General features: G+C 33.5%; 2 protein-coding genes across 2 annotated transcripts; both read right to left on the bottom strand.

Annotated features, from left to right (window-relative positions):
- Positions 1–1,648: 1,648 nt before the first annotated feature.
- Positions 1,649–6,898, bottom strand: LOC107260735 (probable methyltransferase PMT3). Its single transcript, XM_015727958.3, has 8 exons — positions 6,661–6,898; positions 5,240–5,714; positions 4,983–5,147; positions 4,672–4,854; positions 3,872–4,466; positions 3,234–3,346; positions 2,869–3,089; positions 1,649–2,363 (listed from the first exon to the last, which is right to left on the bottom strand). The coding sequence occupies exons 2-8, from the start codon at positions 5,486–5,488 to the stop codon at positions 2,042–2,044; spliced, it is 1,848 nt and encodes a 615-aa protein (XP_015583444.2). The 5' UTR covers positions 5,489–5,714; positions 6,661–6,898; the 3' UTR covers positions 1,649–2,041.
- A 14,835-nt stretch (positions 6,899–21,733) lies between these two features.
- Positions 21,734–23,356, bottom strand: LOC107262398 (protein LIGHT-DEPENDENT SHORT HYPOCOTYLS 4). The gene has a single exon (XM_015727955.3). The coding sequence runs from the start codon at positions 22,609–22,611 to the stop codon at positions 21,988–21,990; it is 624 nt and encodes a 207-aa protein (XP_015583441.1). The 5' UTR covers positions 22,612–23,356; the 3' UTR covers positions 21,734–21,987.
- Between the last annotated feature and the right edge of the window lie 163 nt (positions 23,357–23,519).

The raw sequence follows: 23,519 nt of genomic DNA, 5'->3' as shown, positions 1-23,519 counted from the left end.
GACATGCACTAAACTTAATTAATAAATTAGAAATGGGTTGCCAAGTGGAAAGAGATTCAAGCAAGCACAAAGACGTGGGTCAAACCCATAAGATTGCAACTTTAAATGCCTATGGAATCATATGGTGTGATGTGGCAAAAACACAAAAATCCCTCTTGCCTAGGGAGAGCATAATTTCCTCTTGGCAGGAGAACAAGAGAGAAGAACAACAGAAACCAAGATTTTGTGGTCTGGGGGCATTGGCCAGAAAAGGGTCCATATGTGCCCCAATTGGGCAAGGAATTGGACTGGGAGAAACATGATACATGTTGGCTAAGATGGGTTGGTCTTAAGTGTAGTTGTATGTGGAGGATGGCGGATGGTGTTATTGAGGCACCATATGGCCAATCAGAACTGACAGAGTGATTGATTATTTATAATAATTTGTGAGTGCCAAATGGTAGGGAACGAGGAAAAATTCATTCGACAACATTAGAAATAGGCAGCAACATGACATGTGCTTTATTTTTGGATGTATTTATGGTAGTACCATGGGCATGTTGGTTTAGGTTGCACTTGCACCCACAGTTATAATACCAATAACCAGATGACTCATTTCTTTATAAAAATTAAATAAAAAGATGACCCATATCTTTGCAACGTCCACTTTTTGGGTACTCAACTCCATTTTTTAGTCCACCTAATTGAGTGTTTGATATTTTAATTAAATTGATCCAGTTCAAGTAGACATATCATATTAGTAATAATATTTTTTAAATGATTTTAAATAAAATTACAATTTGTCCAAGCACAAACGTACTTAGAATGGATATATATGCAAAGAAATTTATTTATTTTTAATTATTTTGAGTTCTAAAATTATACTTATTTATATTTAATGATTAAAATTGTTAATAGAGTTGAATTTCTAAAATTAGAGTTTTATTTAATAAATTATTAATATAATTTATTACCGAATTAAATTAAAATTAATTCAATTTATCAGAAAATTAATAAAACTCTATTAGTAAATTTATTTGTCTCTCTTTTTCATTGGAACTTTTATATATGTTATAATTATAATTGTAATGAATATTATTATGTAAAATTATTTTTTTTTTCTTTCTACTTTGAAATTATAATTTTTATCGACTACAGTTTTGATATTAGATCTTTTATTTGAAATTCAATTGTTATAAATTATATGACAACAATATATAAGTCGGCAAGTTTAACAAAATTAATGTGAATAGTTAACATATAACATGTCTAACAAAGTGATTTAGTAAAAATAGTAAAAGAAAAATCAACTATATAAAGAAGAAAAAACTAACTTTTAAATCCATGTATATCATTTTAGGACGGACGGAGCATAAGTTTATCCACCCAGTTTTTCAGTTCCATAGTGAACAAATACTAATATCTTTCTCATTTCAACTAGAACTTGGCAGTCTTGTCTATTTTCTCTTTTTCCCAGTTAGCTGGGGGGCTTTACTTCTTTTAAACAGACAAAAACAACCAACAAGAAGAAGGGCTCCAGAATGCCGACTTGTTACAAGGCAACCGCATCTTAATGGTAAGCACATATACAACATCTGAATCAAGAAAACTACCTACCTCCTGGAGCAAAATACCACAACTGTTCTTTGAATTTGCATCTTCAGGAATATTAGCAAAGAAATGAACTTATATAATTTAGAATGCAGACAGTATTCTTTAATAAATAATATTAGACAATTAGAAGCCACAATTCTTATCAACTTCAGCTGCACATATTGCGTGTGATTATTAATCAATAGCTGAAGTACTACTTGCCACTGCACTCAGGACTAAAAAGGAGATAAAGAAGAATACCCTATAAAAGCTGAATTGCTGATAGTTTATCGCTATCGAATTGAATCATTATATGGAATAAAGGTGGGCAAAAAAAATTGATGTGAACATCACTTAATGCTACAAAATGAAATTGTTTACTGCATCACTGCCTCATATGACCTTCTTAATCCATTGGAGCACTAGGAAATATAGAGGAGCAGGCATGAAAGGACCATATTTTGTAGTCCTACTCTTCATCTCTGAGACTTTCACTTGTCAGCCATAACTTCTTTTGGACAATGAACACAATTTCGCCTCCATCTTGGTCTGAATCTGAACTGGAATCAGATGTTGCCACTGCTTCCCAGTGCAATGCCACTAAGTATTTCTTCACAAAATCTACCACTGATTGTTTGTCACGAATGATTATAAAACCACTAGGTCTAAGGATGCGATCCATCTCTATAAGCAAATCTTCAGGACTACAGCCTTTTTTCTCTATTTCAGAAAACACAGTCCAAGCGTGGAGCAAATCATAAGTCCTAGGATATGTTGAAAAAGCTTCACACCTGTCAAAGAAGATAATTTATGTAAGTTTCGGTTTGGCACATATTACATCTAACAATCCCCAATACATTAAAGTTGATGGAAATGAAAAGTCATCATCAAACTTAAAAAAGAAGTCTGAATTAGTCAAACTAGGAACATATTATGATCTTGAGATACCAATTCGTTTCACAATCTACAGCCTGTGGTCCTCTTGGAATATTTACACTCTCTCTCTGTCCCTACCCCCATTGAGGAATAAGTCTTGCTAACATAGAGAGGTTATATCATATACCTCAACCCAATCATAAAATTATATTTGTGGGGTCAATAACTAAAAGAACTCACTGAGTTAGATCTATTCTCATCACTGTAAAGAAAAGACCAGAAAAAGATATAATAAAATGAACCTCCTAAGGAGTTAAAAAAAGAAAAAACGAAACAGGGAAAAGCACCAGAGAGTAATCTTGGCAAGAAGAAAAGTCAGATGTCTGTTTAAATGAATTTAAACAAAGTTGATTTCCATACCAGTTATGAACAGTGCCAATCAGTCCTCTGTCATATATCACCTTCAACGTCTTCGGTCCATCTTCAGGGATGACATTCATTACCCAAACATCCTTGTTTCTAAGAGCAGCTCCAAATGACCCCAGGTTTGCTTTCATGTCCATCACGTTCCTCAATGTGTTTGATTGTATCTTTGGACTTAAGAGATTCCAATAATTTTCCACTCTATGTTTCCAAAGTTCCTGCACCACACACAAGCAACACCGAAGCCTAAGTTCTTGTCTGTATGTTGCTACTGAGAAGTGCTCCCAAATAACCACAGATAAACAGCAATTAGGGAAAACAAAGTTTTTAAGACACATTTTATAGTATTTTCCATTACTTACAGTGTCCTTCTCAAACATTTCATTTGAATAGCCAAAATCAGCCAGTCTAGGAGGAGGAGAAGTTAATCTGGCAGGCCAAGGAGCCAAACCACTCCCCTTAACTCTATGGTCATCTGATAGGAAAGTAAAATCTTAGAGTTAGGCAAGTCCAAAACAAATATCAACTTAAAAATACAGGCCATCTCATAGGGATGAAAGATTTTATATCCATATAATGGGTTGACACCAGAATTTACGCAAAAAGAATACAACGATTACATTTTTATACACGAATACAGCAATTACATGCTTAATAATTTTGCAAGACTATATACTCTCCAGATTCATTGCAAGTACAATGACATGACAAAATCTAGAGCACTTATTGCACGTATCTAATCAAACTTGGTGTAGCCTAAAGCACCTTTGTTCCCGGTATAATGACATATAATCAACGGATAAGGAATCAAAAGAATCACTTCATTTTAGGAAACAATCCATTAGTTCGTAATTACAGCAAACTTAACTAAGGAAAAAGATATAATATTAATGAGCAGAAAGTAGGTACCAATCATTATTCAAATAAATAACAAATGAAAAAGATTAGCTACTAAGAACAAGGAAATTCAATAAAGAACATATGCAAAAGGAACACTCACGATCAGAGTAGGGTGTAATGCAAGCTTCCATAGACACGCCCCACACTGCATCTGGATCATCATCAGACCGACACAGGGGAGGAAGTGTACCAGGTTCTCTTTCCATGTAACAGTCATTTGTCAGAGGTTTTTGCCAAATAACAGTTTGGTTCCTCTTTGCAGCTATCCTCCAACACATTCGTTCCACAAGGGCACTCATTTCTCTCCAAATCCTCAGATCTTCTTCATCTTGTGCATAAGCTTCAGGAGACGAGTAGGCAAAATAGCCTCCTGGTCGAAGTAAACGATCAAGCTCAAGAAGAAGTATACCATCTCTTTGAAGCCAATCTATTCTACACCGTGAACAGTGGGCAAGCTCAAAAGATCTGCTTGGGTAAGGGAGTCTCTTGGTCCCCAGAACACCAAGATATGCAGGAATTCCTCTTTCTAGGGCAAATTGGATTTGGTTTTGATGCACATCATTAGGTGCCAATGACATTGCAATGATATCAGATGACAGAAGATAAGCACCAAAGCTAGCAACACCACAGCCAACATCCAAAACTGTTCTCAACCTTCCTTCATTGTTTAAGTTATTTTTTGAGAAGTTAAGCATCTGCCAACAGACAACAAAAAAGTAATTTATTGCTATAATCATGCAGGACAAGGAATGTATAAAAGAATTAAGAATGCTTAGAATAGGGGGAGAAAAGCAGACAAATCCTACATAGTATAGAAATAAAGAATATGCATCAGAATTGGTTCAAAAAAGAAGTTGAAAACCATATAATCACATCCATAGCAAGAGAAAGAAATCTTACGTTTGCAATTGAAGCAATATATTTGTCAGCTCCATAATGAAAATGTGTGCCACCCCCAGGAAATGATATCTTCTCACCTTTTACAACCATCCAGTTCTGGTCAGATTTCTCATGTGCAAGGTGGGTATGAGGAATGTTTGCTTTCCATACCTCATCTCTACTTTTTGGCCACTTAATTGGGATCTGTATGATCAGAGCAGAGGTACAGCATTACAATTGAATAATTAATACATATTAAATCTACAATTGGTAAGACAATCACAAGGAAATTATGAAACTATTCTGACTGCTAAGCTTTAGCACATATGCACCTTGTACCCTGCTGGAGGAGGAATCAGGCAATTGTACCGCCTTTCAGGAGGAGGGCAATGGCGTTCATAATGCTCCATCAAAGAGAGATCCAGCTTCATTCTCATTTGATAAATAAGATGCCTGTCTAAGCAGGGAATGAGTTCTGAATGTCGATCATCGCATACCTTCATGATCAGGATCAGACAAATGAATCATTATCAGTTAACAAATTGCTGCAAGAAGAGTGTCAAATTAAAGAGAAAGGGGAGAGACTTACAGGGAAGCTCTTTGGTACACTATCGTCCTCTCCATCTTCCTGGCCGAATTTGATTGATTCATCTTGTTTCCCATCAGAATCATCATCCCCACCCCAATAAGGTGACCCGAGTTTTCTCAACTTGCTCCCATATTCTTGAGAGCCAAAAATGGATCCATAATAAAAATATATGAATCCAAGAAAAATTGCCACTACACAGACAGAAGTGATCAATCGCTTCTTCTGGTTCCCATCAGATCTCCCCCTCATTGTTTCCCTCTCTCTTAGATGCTCAAAAATATTTTTCTGCTCTCACTTAAGCACTATAATATCATAATGAAGATCTTATCCCACTATACTAATCTTATGTCAATTTCACCATCCAAGATAACCCTGCTTGTTTAATACCTCAAGGCTCTAATTTGAAAGAAAAATGAGGTAATACAGATTCACTTAGGATTTAGCAGATATCAACAATAGATATTGGCTGATCAACCTGTTAATAATAAAGAAATTAATGGGCCATCAGTAAATTCATATTCAACGGAATTGATTAAGATGGTAGACATAATAATAGATCCAATAACTGATGCTGGATCGAACTTCATGTATGTCTGAATCCACAGATGCCAAAATAAAAGGCTTATAGGTGCAAAGAGTAACCAAGAAAACAACATAAACTTAATCATGAAGGAAAAGAAACAACAAATGGATCCCACCAATATAACCAGTCAGAATTTTGAGAAATCTAACTCCACCAGTTCACAGGAGGGTTATCAGTTATTTGAATATGAAAAGGAGAAACGGACCACTCATCAAGAAAGCAAAAGTAGATGTCAAATGCCTAAATCTTTGGGCAAACAAATACTATGGTGCATAAACATAATTAAAATACTAAAGTTCAAGAGCATGTGGCAAGCTTGTTTTTGATATATAGATCCGTGTTCCTAGGCAACCAGACTAGAAGCTGAACATTTATTGCCAGTTATAAAAGCAATCCCAATTATAAAACATTTCTAACTACGGATAATTCTATCTACTAAATAGACAGCCAAACTAAATGAAAAGCAATGATACAAAAGCAACATTCAATTACACAAAAATATTAAACTTCGTGAACTAAAACTGATAAATTGACAGCTAAAGGAGCAACAAAAATGGACAATATCTAACGGATCTGCAAGAGGTATACCCTTTTCCATTCAAAACACATCAAGAACTAACAGAATTGACAAGAAACATGACGATGAAACCAGCAGAAAAAAAAGAATGTGACAAATCCAATTTAAATAAAAACCGAATCGAGATTAACCAGGTTAATCAAAACCGAGATGGAATTCCAATAAGATCCAGCAAAAAAACCAATATTTGTAAGATAAAAACGCAAATACAGCACCAAGAAAACAGTTTCAAAGAACAGAAAGAAAGCAAAGAAAGCTTACTGCTTTTGATTGAATGGGGAAATGGGTATTTGCAAAAATGAGATCTGAGTCTATAAGATGCTCTGTTGTATAAGAAGAAACGGGCAAGAGACAAGGAACCGAGATGATAGACTGAGAGAAAGAGAGATTAGATCTCAAATAAAAAGTTCGATTTTTTTGATAATTCTATTTTTGAAGAGAGAGAGAGAGACAGAGAGAGAGTGTGTGTGTGTGTGTGTGTGTGTGTTTGTAATGCTGTTAACTTACTGTCAAATGTCAATGCCGTTGAGGACTATTCAGTAACTTACTATTTAATTATTAATAGTGAATGATATTAATAATTAATTTATCTCTATTGAAAACTGATTTATAAAAAAAATCCAAATTTGGCAAATAAATAATAAATGAGAAAATTGACTTTTGGTGCCCATCATTATCATTTTTTCCTTTTTTTTTTTTGTTTGTTATATTGGATAAGGAAATTCCAGCAAATTTAATTGACATTAGATCTCTTCTTCTTAAAAAAAAGTGTCGGTGATATTAATTCTTCTCCTGATCTAATTTGTGGAGAATTTGTTTTTGCTTTTATTAATCATTAATTAAAGTGTGTTTTACCTTCTTCTTTTCTTGAACATGGTCATAATTTATGGTATTAAAGAAAAAGTACAAAAGAAGCATGGGTTTGGTACATGTTGGTTCTAGCCCCAAAACTTTCAACTCTTCCGGAACCACACTAGAATTAATTAGGGCAGCAAATGATATAAGAGCGGTCCAACACATCCACAACCCCATTCAACACAACAAATGCAAAAGCCTATACTGCAGCCATTAAAAACACTTAGACGAATCATTTTGTAAAGCTGAAACACTTGATGAACTTTAATCTGAAAGGTAGCTCCAGCAGAATGTAAAAAAGAGGCTGCAACAACTAGCTAGAGGAGTGGATATAGACATCAAGCAGTGGCGATCTTAAAAAATTTTATCCGTGAAACTAAAAAGAAATGTTAATGAAGACTAAGGGTAAACAATAAAAAAAAAAAGGGATTATATTATTAGTGTGAATAAATATGATAAATTAATAAAGATTAAGAGGAAAAATGTAACACCTGGAATTTTTATATATTTAATAATGAGTTTTTATTTAAGTTAATTTTAACTTCATTATTATTGGGTTTAATTTGAAATGATTTAATGAAAAATTTAATATTAATCAAATAAATGAGTTATTTTCTATACCCAATTAGTTTGAAATTTTAAGAAATTATTCAAGTAAATTATTTGAGAAATGATTATATTTTGGTTATTCAAAATTTTCCCAAATGCATATTTATATAAGTAAAATTATATATTGAAAAATTTTGGAAGAAATTATAAAGGATGTTTTTATAAAAGAATTTTGGGAAAATTGGTATTATAATTGATTAGTAGTATTAAATTTTAAGTTGGAAATTGATTATTTAATTTAATTGTGTGTAGGATTTAATTGGAGGATTATTTTGGAATAAGGATTAAAAGTATAATTTTATTTTTATGGGGTTTTAATGAAAATTTGTGAGCTTGGTATTTTTGTAAATAAATATGTCGGTCAGGGGTATTTTTGTAATTGTGTAATTTCAGTAATTCTAATTTGGCCCAAATTAAATAGTTAGGGGCTTAATTGAAGGCTAAAAAGAAGTTTGGGGGTCAAATTAGAATTCTGCAGGATGAAATTGTAAGTAATTAAGAAAGTTGAGGGACCAAGTTGTAATAAGGAAAAGTTCAGGGGTCAAATGTCGATATTGAAGGGAAAGAAATCGGGGAAGAAGAGAGGAAGAAAGAGAGAAAGCGGGCGTCGACGTGAAGAAGGAGGCCGGGTCTTTGCGTCTTGGTGATCAAGGGCTAAGCGCAAGAAAAAGCTACGTCTGGCGGTAATCGCGTAGGGGCCGGAGGCCGAGTCAGTGGCGATCGGCTCTCCCTGCAAGGGCTCTCTTTGGCGGCGCTGTGGTGGCCGGAGACGGAAGATCCGGTGGAGAGAGAAAGTAGGGGGCAGCCGCGTTTTTCAGCTTTTCCAGCGAGCTCCGGCGGAGGATGGACGTATCCCGACTCTCCTCAGCTCAAGCTTCGCGATGGCACTGGTTTCGTGGCGATCGGGCTTCGTTTGCAAATCGACAGTCGAGATCGTCCGCAAATTTCTCCGGATGATCGGGTGTCAGATCGAAAAATCGGAAGCAGGGATCGTCATCAGCGCGTCGTTGTGAGTCCGATGATGTGTTCGGATCGTCGATCGGACTCCGGTGGCTGGAGGCGAGTCGACCGAGCGATCGAGCGTCTCGGTAATTTTCTCTGGCCGTTGATCTTAGAAATCCTTTGATTTTAAATTTGTGTTTATTGGGTTATATTGAGTATTTGATGATATTTGTGAGTCATAAATAATTGTCTGTCAGTTTGCTTGCCTCGTATTTTATGCTGTGTGGCAGAGTCGGGAAATAGTGAAGTTTGGGGACCCGACTCCCGTTGTTTAAATTGTTGGATATTTGGAGTGTTCTTCTGGCAGGTCCTGGACCCATTTTTACGGGGGGTAATGTTCGTGTTGTAAAGGAGGTTCTGCCGGATTTTCGGTAGAATTCTCCTAAGTCGAGATTCTTAGACAGTCAGTACTAGGAGTCTAGACCTAGGATTAATGATCGATTGTTTCATCGTTTTGATAAATTATTTTCCGTGACTAGATTGTCAGTTCGTTCGGCTCGCTCCTACCGAGGCACCGGAGCAGAGCTAGGAGGTCGCCCAATTCTGTGAGTTAAAGTCATATATCACTTATGCACGTGTCATGCATAAAATTTGATTTGCTACTGTGATTATTCATTTGCAATTTTAATTTTTTATTTAATTATTATCATTATTTTCTTGATGCTTTTAATTATTATTTAAATATATTTTTCCTTTATCACCAATTTTAATATTGCATGATGACTTAGGATGGGACGGCAGTAGAACATAGGAGTTGGATGAGTGTTCCAATATAATATGAGAGAGATAGGAAAAGGGTAAAGAGGTAAAAATTTTGAGAAAGAAAGATTAGGACCTGCCCTAGTCGAGCATCGCACTCTAGGCTTAGTAGAGTGTGGTTGCCGGAGTAAAGGTCCCTGGTCGAGCGTTGCTCTCTGGGCGCCGGCTTATTTGGAAATTTAAGTGACCAGACTGGAAGTAAGGTCCCTGGTCGAGCTATGCTCTCTGGGCGCCAATCTTATTGGATAAGAGAGCCGAAAGGCTAAGGCTGAGAGTTAAGTGACCGGACTGGAGGTAAGGTCCCTGGTCGAGCTTTGCTCTATGGGCGCCAGTCCTGTTGGAATGAGAGGTTTGAGATGTTAGAGTTGAGGTTAGTTGAGATATAAGTGTTGAAATAAATCGAGATGTTAGAGTTGGGATTAGGGTTATACTGAAGTACTCCGTCCCGTTGCATGTGGAATAATTTTTGTTTAAGCAAGGCATGACACATATGTCTTAACATGACACGTATGATTCGCGTGATTTATTAATTATTTTTAAAATTAAATGAATGTGATATTGAAATGTTTGAAACTGTTTTAGATATATGATTTTAACTCACTCTCGAGACTGACAGTCTCATTTTACTATTTTTCAGATTCGTGACTGTTAGTTCTCCTGCGACTCTTATTCAGTAACCCGACTCCTTCATCATCGGGTGATGTATTTGATTTGGTATGTAAATTGGTAAATCTTAGATTCTCCGCAGTAGTAATTAGTAGATGTATCAGTTGTAAATTTTCTGAGCTTCGGGTCTCGCCTAGTTTTTCTGGTAGACCGAAGTAATTTTGTAAAGTGTAACTATTAAGATAATTTGTGGTTTTAATAATATTAATTTGAGATGAGATTTGTTTAAATCAGTGAGTGTCAGGCTTACTACGGGTTTCGGTGGCCTTAAGCCTACCCATTCCCTAGTGCCGGTCACGGGCCCACGAGTGGGGTCGTGACAAAAAATAAAAGAGTAAATGGGGAATGAAGATAAATACTTAAAAATTGAGGGATTTAAATGATAATTTTGGAATTAGTGAAGGGCTAATAGAACCATAAGCAAACTTATAAAAAAATATTAAGAGTACTAAAATGTAAATTTGCCCTAAATAAAATCACCACTACCCTCGAGCACTCCTCTATACGCCATAATAAGTATATCAAATTCTGAAGCACGATTCGCAAGAAATAAGAAAAAATATGACAAAGAGCATTACTCCATTCCTCCTGTACACACAATTCATGAGAAGAGATAAGATTGGCACAATTAGAATCATTAGTACCACTCACTTCAGTGATTGTCAATATTTTTATATCTTATAGATGTTGAATACTCTAACGCTCACTCATAAATTCAAACTACAACTTAATGTTTGAACCACTAATGATATGAAAAAGAAAAAAAGAATCAACCAGGAAATGACCCTCCTCTGAAAGTGGTATTTATGATATAATTAAGAAACTGGATTATTCAGAAAATGAAACATGCAAACCCCTACTCTAATGCCATAATAAAATTTAAATTGATCGAGTTGATAAGGTGATAGGTAACAATAAAAGGATAGAGTTCCAATCCTTTGATAAGAAAAAAGAAGAAGCTAAAACTGAGCTCTATTATAGTTGGATCAAATCTTGATCAAAATGACTTGAATTGACCACTTAAATGGTTAGGCCTCACCCACCTTTAACTTTTTTTTTTCTTATATATATGTTTTATAAATGTGAGATGCTCTGATACTCTTCCCCAAATGGAACTAATACTTGATTTTGAGCAACTATTTGTTGTAACTTATGATTACAAGGCAGAGGGTAAGACCTTGGAAAGAACCAACAGCTACTCTTTTAGACTAAGTAATGCCAAAAGCATCATGTTCCAGCCACAAAGCCAACCAGCAGGAACACTTTGATGAACATGTAATCCGCTAGTAGAGGCAAACAAGAAACCATAGCAACTAAAACTATCAGCAGCAGATTAAATTTGACTCCCTATATAAACTGTTTGCACGACAATATTGTAGCCTCTACCAGCGAAACCATGATCACTTGCTTAGGCTTAATTAAAGCAACCCGCAGGAGGAGGATGCCACCTTACTACCTAGCATTTCGTCAGAAATTCTATACCAGCACCCTGTGGATCAAGTCCCCCGCATCCTTATATTTAACAACCTCATGCACAAAGGCTTTAGTATCCTCCACAATTCTCCCTCGAAGCCTGAGATCACCATTAACAAGCTAACTCAGTATTTCTCATATTATAGACCAATTCAAATCCCTCGTAATATTAAGCTTATGAACCTTGTGTCCAAAATGGGAATGCCCTGAAACAAAGAGAAGTTTACTATTTTTGGACACTCTGGCCTTTAAATATTTTGTCAGATCAGAAAGTAATCGATCTGAGTTGGCAGATGTTTTTACAAAGAAAAGTTGGGGCCCATTCTTAGGCCATTTGCAAACAACTCATATTGTGGGCCAGGGAAGGGAGGATAGCCTAAAAGTGAGTGAGGGACAGACAGACAGATGGGTTTACATTCTTTCTTAATAATTAGTGGGTGAAGAAGAGAAGGAAAAGGACCCCTCCGAGTTGGATCTATAAGTTTGCCCATTTAGTGGTAAACTTAATTTTAACATAAACTAGTGTTCATTGCATGTTAGTACTTAATTAGAATTTGACAAATGAAAAATCTTTGATTATTGTAATAATTACTGCCCTAACATGTTTAGGGTCAACATTTGTATAAGAACAAACGTTGTAGGCGAATATTATTATTTTTTTAAGAAAAAGCAAAAATAAGAGAGTGGAATCCCTTGATTTAGTGTGATAAGAGTTGCTAAGCTTAATATAAAAGCAACTGATCAATTTCTTTATATATATACATATAAAGGAGCGATCCAAGTAAGCCTTGGAAGAAAAAGAGAAAAAGTAAAGAAGAAAAGGACATAAGATTCTTTTTCTTTTTTCAAACATCTTCCAAGTACAATTATTTTCTTGGTACATTGAAAATGTACATTTTATGTACAATCCTGCATGTGAATGATATCTAATATCATTATTTTCAAAAATTGCTTGAATTTACTAATTAGGTGTAGCTAAATTAGTATTGAGGTGGTGTCTAAAATTGTGAGATTTTAAGTTAAAAATGGCAGTAGAAGCCAGTAAATAAATCAACTGTATTTTTAGTCTTAAATGGTTTCAATTTATATGTGAAGAGATGGGTTGGAATTTTGGGCGTGAGGTGGTGTAAATTTAGATGTCTTACTCTCTAGGGCTCATACTTTCAGAAAAATTGCAGGACTACCGTGTGGGCTGATATTGAGCCTCGTTGAGAGGTGTCAAATTGTGCTCATCAGTAACATGGATCACATTTCATAGCCTAACCCACGAGATTTCCCCAGCAAAGCCACAACCTTTGAACTAAATTTACGTTGTATTGGGCTGGGCTGGATCAGAGGGTACCTAAAGTTCACGTACTTCTCTGCATGGTTTCGTATGGGCATCATGGAAAAGTACATAAACAATAAAACCTCCTGTCAAATAAAAAAATAAAAAGAAAAAAAAAAAACCTCTCACAATGTGCCATGTTTGGGACCGGCACGAGACCGAGACTAACACGGGATCATCAATTAGAGAATTCGGTGCATGTTTCGGTTACCCTTCCAACAAAACTCAAACCCTTCCTTCGGAAAACAACACATAATTTAAACTGATTATTACAAACTAAGTACAACACATATAATTGTTGGATTGGGTCATTTTATATACGTGAAAGAATCCGACATGACTCACTCATATCATATGACATTTATAAATTATATATTCTCGTTCAGATCATTTGGAACATTGGCCACGAGATGAAAACATTATTAAAACTACAAAGTTTATGTGTTCTTCAATGTTCAAAACCAAACACCGACGAATAAATAATTAAATTAACTACACTGTACTTGGCTTGGCAAGTATAATTTTTGTTTATGGAATTTCACTTAGCAATGGAATTAAGGTTATAAAATTTATAATTAATAAATAGTAACTAAGTTTATTTTTAGGTATATATAATTCAATCAACTGCTTATTTAAAAAATTATCAATTAAATTGACATAAATCTTAAGAAAATGTTGAGAAAAAAAAACTGTTAAATCTCTATAAATTTAAACTAAAGTCTTAATTGTATATAAAAGAGTTGGACCAGATTGACCCTGCTCCGTTGTCTGCCTCAGGCCGTGTCAATGTCAATATCATCTACTATATCCTGCTAAAGTTCAATCAAACATATAATCATCTTACCCAAATATAATACAAGTACTTAGCTTAAAATAATGAAAATAATTTATTTATTTTTTTAAAACCTTGGGTTAAAATCTGACAGAAAACAAGTACTTTTGTTCTACAAAACATTATTGATAAAAAATGAGTACTAATTAATTTAAGCTGCACCAAGCAATGATGTTTTCCATCGGAACTTGAAGCTATTAGCAAGCAATCAACATAAATAACCACCTCACCGCTCCCACGAAGCCTACTCATTTTAGCTCTTCCAGCATATTTTAGAGTGGCAGATTCAATTCCCATTTCTTTTTTCAACAATTTACTTAAAATCTTTTTCCTTCTTTATTTTAAAATTTTAATTAAATTTTAACTATTCAATTTAAAATGAAAAATATAAATTTTAGATGTAATAAGTCATATTTTAAGAACAAACGTAAAAAAAAAATCTCAATCTATAATAATCAATAGTATTTACTAATTGTTAGATATGATTCATATACCAATATAAAAGATAGATACTAAAATAGAGCATAACAGCGGAAAGAAGAATCCAATTATTAGCCTTATTTCTCAACACCGATAACAACAAAAGAAAACCCCATAAAAAGTTACCTTTTCTTTTTTTTACCTGAGGTATAAGTTTACTTGGCTGCCTAAGGTAACATTCCTTTATTTATTTTGTATTCATCAAGTGGAAGATAACCTTTTCCAACTGCAATTTAAAAACAAAATGACAGACAGAGTTACTGAATTTTACTTGACATGACAAATGGGAGTGCCGTGTCACCTGTTTATGGTCCACATCAAGTAAAATTAAAAATAAAAGAAAAAAGCCAGCGACAATGACATCCACGGCCCTGCTCGCGCCAGGTGGCTAAAGATCACTGCATGAAGAAGAAGAAGAAAGTTTATTGCCCGGATTAAGAAGTGTATCAAGGGGACATGATTGACAGATGAGCACGAGCATCCGTAGGCCCCACTCCCTCTCTCTTTGTCAACTCGATTTGACCCTAGACTGTCTCCTTTCTCGTACCTGTTTTCATTTTCATTTTTTAGTTTTACAGAACTCATTTTTGTTATTTTTTTTCTTACAATTATTGATAATAACAGAATTAATGAAGCTATTATTTCGGATAATCATTGAAATTAACCTCCACAATTTCCTATTCGCACACATTTTCTGTTGCTACTATATATTAATTTGAAGGATAAAAAACCTTAAATTTGACTTATTTTTTTTATTATTTTAAATAAGTAAATAAAGGGTTGAATTAACTGGGCCTTGAAGGAACCGACCTAATCAAAGTGTGGTTAGTTCCAAAGTTTCAGTTCAGTGCTGCAAGTCTGTGAATGATGGGAAACAAGATTCCTCAGTTTAGAAAAAGACACACAAAATAAATTTCTTAATGATGATAATTTTAAACTGAGGGTTTATTATTTCATTTGAAAAGCAACTGAAAAAAAGAATATAAGTGACTGTTTCTGTCTAACAAGAATAGCAATGGACAGTGATGGTCAATTTTGCTATTTTTATTTTTGTTCCATTACAACTATACAATTATTAATATGCATGATTGGTCTTTATTGGAAAAATTGATAAATCTAATTTTATAATGTTATTCAGGTTTTTGACTAATCTTTTACAGGAATTTATTAAAGGAATGAGCATCCATGCAGAACCAGAAAAAAGAAAAAGGGTTATGCAATTGGGCATCATATAAATTTCCCACAAATTTTTCTAATCCTTCATTTTTGTTTATTTCCAGATATTATTGATTCCTAATTATGCTGTTAGTACTATAGATTGCATGTGTTGCCCAATTTACTACTCTTAATCTAAGGGTTTTATTTTAAAAATTAAAATTCAAAGGAATTAGACTATCCTTTCTTGTAGTCTACTATAATATAAATTGAAGCCATCATATAATGTAAACTCTAGCTTGATTAATATGTCATAAAAAAGCATAAATATTTCCTTATACTTGATGATATGGACTAATCATAATATAGCATAAATATTTTTCTAAATATTGGTGAAGTGCCAATCATAATTTAATAACCGAGTAAACTTGCATAGTAGCTTAATAAAATAAAGTTATATGATTCATGACAGTTGAATGATAGAATAAAATTAGGTGTGAGAATGACATATAATAACTTAAATAAAGATAAGATAAAAAAATATCCTAAAAATTATAGGAATCATATCCAAGGAATTACTAATACAATAATATCTAATATATCAATGCAATCTTGATTGGAAGAGCCAAAAAAGCCCATATAAAAAAAAGCATGACCCGAATATCTCAAGATTCAAAATAATTTTATAATTTTCTAATTATTCCTTTTGATCTTTCTTAGCCATTGATCAGATATAAAATTTGCTACTTCTCATACCTTTTTCCCTTAATTTTATAGGGTACGTTGACTCCGAAGAATGAGCTTTGATACTCTTCTAATTGGAGAAGTTATCAATACGTTTACCAAAATTTTGACCATATGTAAAAATGTCTCAATTATATACTTTGCTACAGCAAAAGTATATTATTAAGGTTTGGTTTTAGTCCTTTCACAAATGAGATCTCCTTTGTTAGACAAAGAGGACCCTCTTCCTATGTCTAAACCCGAAAGTGAGTGAATGCTTATTATATGATATCACATAGAAATTGATTTTTATATATATATACATATCATTTTTCCTAAAGACATGTATTTTTTTTTCTTCGTTTAAATATTTTATTTTCTTAATATGGGGTTAAATCTGAATTTTTAATCTAATTTAAACTTATAAAGTTAAAATTATCTATAAGATTATAAGTTAAATATTTTATTTTCCTAACATGTCACTAATCCTCTATAGGAGAAGCAAAGATTTGAGAGTGGCAAAGTGTTACTTTTCTTTTGCATAAAATAGTTGTGGTTAAATGAAATGCCAACTCTAAGGATCTTAATCAATCAAGTGTGTAATCTTGAAGCATCGTCTGGATAAGGAAATGGGAAACATTTTGCTTATCTTTCGCAACGATAATAGCTCACAACAACAGTTATATCTAATGTCTTTAGTCCCCCCCTTCTTATAATTCCCTCAAAAAACAAACTGTTAATGACTGCAACACATAAACTACCAATTTAGAATGTGAGAGGCCCCCCCCTCCCCTCCATACTATCTCTTAGTTTTTCTTGGCATGAGCAGTAGTATACAGTGGAAATTGGTGTTCCACATGGATGCTCAGTTGGCTGGATTTGAAGTTTGAAATGTTGCACATAATTATGCCAATGAAATCTTAGCAATTAGCCAAAAGAATATTAATCTTTTGGTCCACCGACCCTGAATTTAAATATGCAGAAGACAAGCAACGAAAATTGAATACACTTGTTTATTACTATATAGGCTTTTTGCTCATTTAACAGATTTATGTTATTTTACAGGTGGATTAGATGATGTCTCTACTTAAACCTTTATTTCATTTATTGGCAGATTTATATAATTCAGTCTCCATTTTGGGAAGCTGTTACAGTCGAGTGATTCTGGGTAAACTGCTTATATTATCTTTTTTTTTTTTTTTTTATCAGAATTTTTGAAATGAATATGAAAAAAGAAACTTTAAATTGAATTTTACTTTCGATAATAAATTATTAATTATTACCTCTTTATTAATTTCTCATCTCTCGTCTTATGCATTAGCAGATTATGGATCTTTGTAGGTAAATTAATTACAACTTTTTTCTTTTAATAGATCAACGAAACAAAAGAGATGAGCATGTAAATCAAATGCAAGCGACCCACACCAGAATAATTCTTTTCTTTCAATATTAAGCAAAAGTACATAAATGGAATATTAACCTGTGAAAAAAGAGGGTAATGCTTTAGCTAAAATGTCACTTCATTATAAGCATATCAACTCCATTACATCAGTGAAGTAGCAGAAGGACACCAATAGTACTTACGAAGCAATTTTAAGGCATGCGAAAATAACATCTCTAAAGTACAAGGACGGGTAGGGTGCTTATGTAGCGGGAGCACTTATAAAATAAATTACAAATCCGTTTATTATTCGTAAGAATACCAAAAGTACAATTCTCAAAATTCTATTGATTTAATAATATCAGAAAATTAGAAAAAAATATAAATTTATTGAAATTTAAGATAAAACAACCGGTCACCATAATGTTCAAAAAGAACAATAAATAGTCTTTAGGGAAAAACTATAAAATATCAAAAATAAATCAAAAAACCAAAAAATACAAAAATTAAGATTTAAGGGCCAAAACGAAGGACCTGAAAAGTAACGGACATCACAGCCAAAGGCGGTGAGTTTGAACCGGAGGCCCGTTTCCTTCCAAAATAGCTTTTGAAAACGCTCGAATCCGACTTCGAGAAGTTGCTCAAAATTACAAAACTGCCACTACCGTAATTTATCAAATTTGTTCATGAATGTCAATGCTGCCAAGTGAACCGCATCAGGTGCCTGCTCCTATACATACATATATTAATCAGCAGAAGGAAATTTTGGAACCAACGGTAACATAGAAACTCATAAACAGTTATTCTTACACCTTACCTGAGTTTGGTCGAAAGGAAAGTGTAGTTAAGTTCAAAGGATTCATGCCTAACATGATTCGGAATTTTATTGACTTTATTTTAACTGCCTTATCAGTGCGTTTTGATTTCAAAAATCAATAAATCATCATATATATGCATGCATGCGCCACTTCTAGATTTATTTTAGGCTATCAATCAATATTGGATGATTAAACCATAGGTATTAATAGAAATAAGACTGAAGTGATTTTACTTTTTAATAATTTTAAATAGATAAAAGAGCAGCGTGGTTAAAAATTGTGTAAGAATAAATTAATTTATTATTAGAAAGTTATGTTTTAGAAGCTTTAAGTTATCTTTGGCTTTGATTAGTAATCGTTATTATATTATTCGTATTTAAAAACATTAAATTAGAACTTGACAATTCTTAAATTCATCTTTTGACCATTAAATTGATATCACTGGATTAATAATTTTTTAATATAATATGATGATCAAATAATAAAATTATAAGTTATTATATTCCAAACTCACATTATGATACACGATCGCAATATGATAATGATAGTTGATAAAAAAAATTTATTTAATTCTTACAAATTGAAACTTTTAATAGTAAAATATTTATTTGCAACTTTTAACAGAATATTTATTTTTATAACCACTAATAACTTCAGATAGAGATGAGTACTTATAATCATAAAAAAATTGAACCACGTTTTTTTTTTTTAGTTTTTTCTAATATCAAATGCTGGCTCTTTATTAATTATTTTCAGGCAAAGACCAGTCTTATAAATTAGATATAGACCAATTTAATTCTCTACCGTTGATCTTGATCTTGATATTGGGAGAAAATAATAAGAGAAAGAGTGAAATGAAAATAAATATAGTATTCTACGTATTTAAATTTGTGTGGAGTTGATTATAACTAAACTAAATTCTAATATAATAGATAGAATTTTTAAATGAATACAGCATTAGTTTGTCAATGTATTCTATAGCTTCAAAATATCTTTTTCAAGTTTATTATCTCTATTTTACTTTTTTCTCATATATTTTTTTAAAATAAAATAATTTTTTTAATGAATTTCAACTAAAGATAACATTAGTTTATTGGTTTTAGAGCTGATTTAGGTTTGAACAAAATAAAAATTAGGGCGTGGAGATGAGTTTCATTTAGGACTTGTAAAGTATGCAAGCATTGTCCTGTTGAGAATGGCATAGGTAAAAACTTGCAGGACATGAGATCAAATCTTACATTTACATAGATACACAGTTTGAATAAATTATACTACGCATTAACTGAACCTAGAAAAAAAAAAAAGGAAATTAAAGGAAGAGCTTAGATTCAATACAATCGGGTCATATTCATTTGAGCCACACGAATCTGTTCTATTTCACTCAAATAATAAAAGGAATTAAGACAAAAACAACAAGGAGAAAGAAAAATGGAGAGAAAAGGAACACTTTCTTCAGGTAGAGATATGCATTATCACGAGGAGAAGAAAACAAACCACTTTTGATGGCTTAAATAGCTCGTAATCTTAAAATCCCTGGTAGGTGTCAAGTGGCGCCTAAAAGTTGCCTATAACTTAGCCATCTTATTTATTTGGTTTTATTGATGCAACCGTAGATTATTAATAACTGAAACCTAGCATAATTAGGTATTATAGCTCATATAAAATAAATGACACCTCACCAATCATGGAGGTTAAATTAGTTGGATCTCCTTCAAACGACAAAAATTCTCTCCATAGTCAGTAATCTATTCAAAAGGCATTCATATAATCATTGGCTAAAGTGTGGAAAAAAAATTACCTACGCCAATTAGTGCCTTAAACTTTATGGTAAAACAATACATCAAATTTCAAATGTCACCAAATTCAGAAAAGGAAAAAAAAGGAACAAGGTCTGTGATATGGTTTGTAACAATAAAAAAACTAGGACATTCAATGTACGAGGGAATTAAGCAATAACCAAACCTCTTATAAGTTTCCAAATTCCGAGGAATTTGGATCATTTCAATGATATCGAGGATATGAGTTCATAGAGGTGTTGTTTTTTTAAGACATACTGAACATGAAACTATCACACATTTGCTTTAAAGGTTGCATTAACAGGTTGAAGATATATCAATATAAGATCGAGAAACTTCACCAGAAAACAAAAATTAGATTAAGGAAAAGAGGGCAAGAAGAAGATGAAAAAAAAAAAGAAAAGAAAAGAAAAAAACAAACAACACTCAAGAATATGCCAACTGAAAGAGTTAGGTTTAGATGGATTTATGTAGTTGACTGTTTAAACACAAATTTTATATCTGGTCTGACCTTAATTATATTATTTTAGTAGATTAATAACATATTATGAGTTCATATAGCAACAAAAGGAGGGAAAGATATAAAAATAGTGTTAGTTGTGTTTCTTCCAAATTCTAAATTAAATTAGCTTACCATTAATAATAAAGTAAATAACTCATTAACTACATTGTGTTATTTATTAGGGTTTTGGAAATATATATGGGACTACTCTTATCTTATTTAATGATATATCCTCTTTGGGGAACATCCAGATATTTGATATGACACAACAGAGATGATGTTTAAACTACAGAGACCATTCTAAGACAAAAACCTATCTTAAAAAACTAGCTGGTGGTGTTAAGACCAAGAATACACTAACACACTCTCCTATTCTTTCACCTTTATATGGAATGAAACTTTAGTTGCAGTAACTCCATTTTAAGCTTGATATATATACATACTACAGTTACCCTCAAAAAAACATTACGCAAGCTTTTGGCATCCATGTCAAGCTAAGCTTAAAGCAAATAGCTAGCAGGAAGTATAAAAAGCAAGATTGTGAATCACAGATTATACATATATAGGGAAATACCAAAAATTGTGTACACATATAGTGCTTGACAAATCTGACATAAGACCCTTTTTTTTGATTGAGACACAAGATCCTTTTCAATGCCTGAAATGATTTGTCAAATACTACTACTGCATCATTATTTTTATTACTATTATTATTATAAAAACCATTGAACAAAATGGAGAAAAAGAAAAAGAAAGAAACATAAAAGAATTCAAAAAAAGACACACAAGATGATCTCCATATCTATTACTTGTCATAAAAATGACCTTTCCAGTTTACATATATCATTATATCCCTGATAAATTGGATGTTTACTCACGAACATTGTTTAACCTGCTACCTCTCTTCTTCCTCTATTACTACTATTGCTGCTGCTATGACTACAGTTGCTCTTAAGTTTCAATAGTAGAATAATATAACTTCTTAATATAATCATAATCCATCCATTACTTACCTACAGCAATCTACAAAGTTTTCTTTCTGATCATACATATATGATGCAATACAGATGATGAAATTAATCTAACAAATAAGTAGTACCCGTTTTCAGTTTTATATCGCAAATAATAAAATCATAGCAAGAGACTTCTAATGAGTTCTGATTTAATTATCATCATTCGTTAATTGAAATCGGCAGTAGTGGTAACTTTCTTACTGATCATCCCTCGCACCGGTAGTGGCTGCTGCTGCTGTTTGTGGTGGTGGCGGAAGCTGCGGAGCCATGAGTAATGCAGGACTCTGCTGCTGCTGCTGCGGCTGCTGTGGTGGTCTCTTTCTCTTCTTCTTCTCATAGCTAATCCCTCTAGCTTTAGCTTGTGAATCTCTAACTTCACGTAGATAAAGCCTGACAGCACGAGCTCCGAAAGGATTATTCTCTGGCTTACCTCCATGTTCTTCAAAGGCGGCACGAAGTCTGCCAATGAGAGCATCGAGGCTACCCCAGGCTTGGCGAAGAGGACAAGGGCAAGGAGCAGGTGGGTTTGGATGTCCAAAGAAAGGGCAGAGTTGAGTATGGACTTTGGTTTTCCCAAACTGGTCTAAGTAACGCAAGAACTCAAGAACATGAGCTCCACTGCATCTGGACAGTGAGAGTGGTGGCCTGTGGTTCCGGAGGTATTGGCCAAAGGTGTTCCAGTCTCGGCGCTTTTGGTTCTCATAACGGCTGAGAGTGGAAGTGGATGAGGAAGAGACAGCACTGGTGATGGTAGTGGGGCTTGTGGTGATTGTCAGTGGAAGAGTTGGTGTTGTGGAGTCAAATTCTTGAAGTGAGTCCATTTCTTGAAAGTGGGATTAAGCCGCAATCTTGGATATTTTGTATCGGTGGTGATCTTGATTCTTGAATGGGCTTGTTGCTCTAAAAGAAAGAAAGAAAGGAATACAGAGTAATTAATAATCAAGAATCATAAAAAGAGCTTGTTAACTGAAAGATTTAATCATGGATTTGATAAGATATCGCATGATCAGTTGCAGATGAGGTGTTACTATATCTGATGAGGAAATCAAGAAATGATCATAACCCAAAAAGTATTTGACCAAAGGTATTAGAATAGAAGTTTTAGATAGCTAGGGTTCAAGAATTGCCATGAACTTTTTGTTATAGAGGAGAGAGAGAGAGAGAGAGAGAGAGAGAGAGAGGAATTGATTTTGAGGAAGATGGAGAATGAATAATAATGATAGGGAAGATGTTATATAGGGGAAGAGGAAAAGAATAGTAGGGCTACAAATATATAGAGTGACCTCTTTGTTTGCTTTCAGGTTTCTTTTGAATCTTTGTTTGATCAATCCTAGAACAACTTGAAAGGTTTATGATGTTGGTGGTGGGCTTTTACCTACTTTTATTATAATCTTAAAACATTTTATTCTTTGTAAGCTTGGCAAAATATAAAATTTTTCCCTCAAAAAGGGGGAAGCAACTGGGCTCCTACCCTAGCAAGAGAAAAAAAGGGATAAAGAGAGAGAGAGAGGGTTGATGGTAAAATGAAAAGAAAGAGCTTGTTTAGGGTTGTTGTGGCAATGGAAATAGGCAGTTGAGTAATTGACACAGAGCAAATAAATAAATTAAGAAAAGGAGAAAGATGATAGATAGAGACAGGATAAAGGTATTGGGTTAAAAACTCATAAGGGAATAACATGATTTTGTTTCTTCACCCCCTTTTGTATTGATTGACAACACCTTTTTCTTT

The sequence above is a fragment of the Ricinus communis genome, chromosome 9 (assembly GCF_019578655.1).
Source record: "Ricinus communis isolate WT05 ecotype wild-type chromosome 9, ASM1957865v1, whole genome shotgun sequence".
Lineage (NCBI taxonomy): Eukaryota > Viridiplantae > Streptophyta > Magnoliopsida > Malpighiales > Euphorbiaceae > Ricinus > Ricinus communis.
The sequence above is the reverse complement of the archived record's forward strand: the minus strand, read 5'-3'. Positions and strand labels throughout refer to the sequence as shown.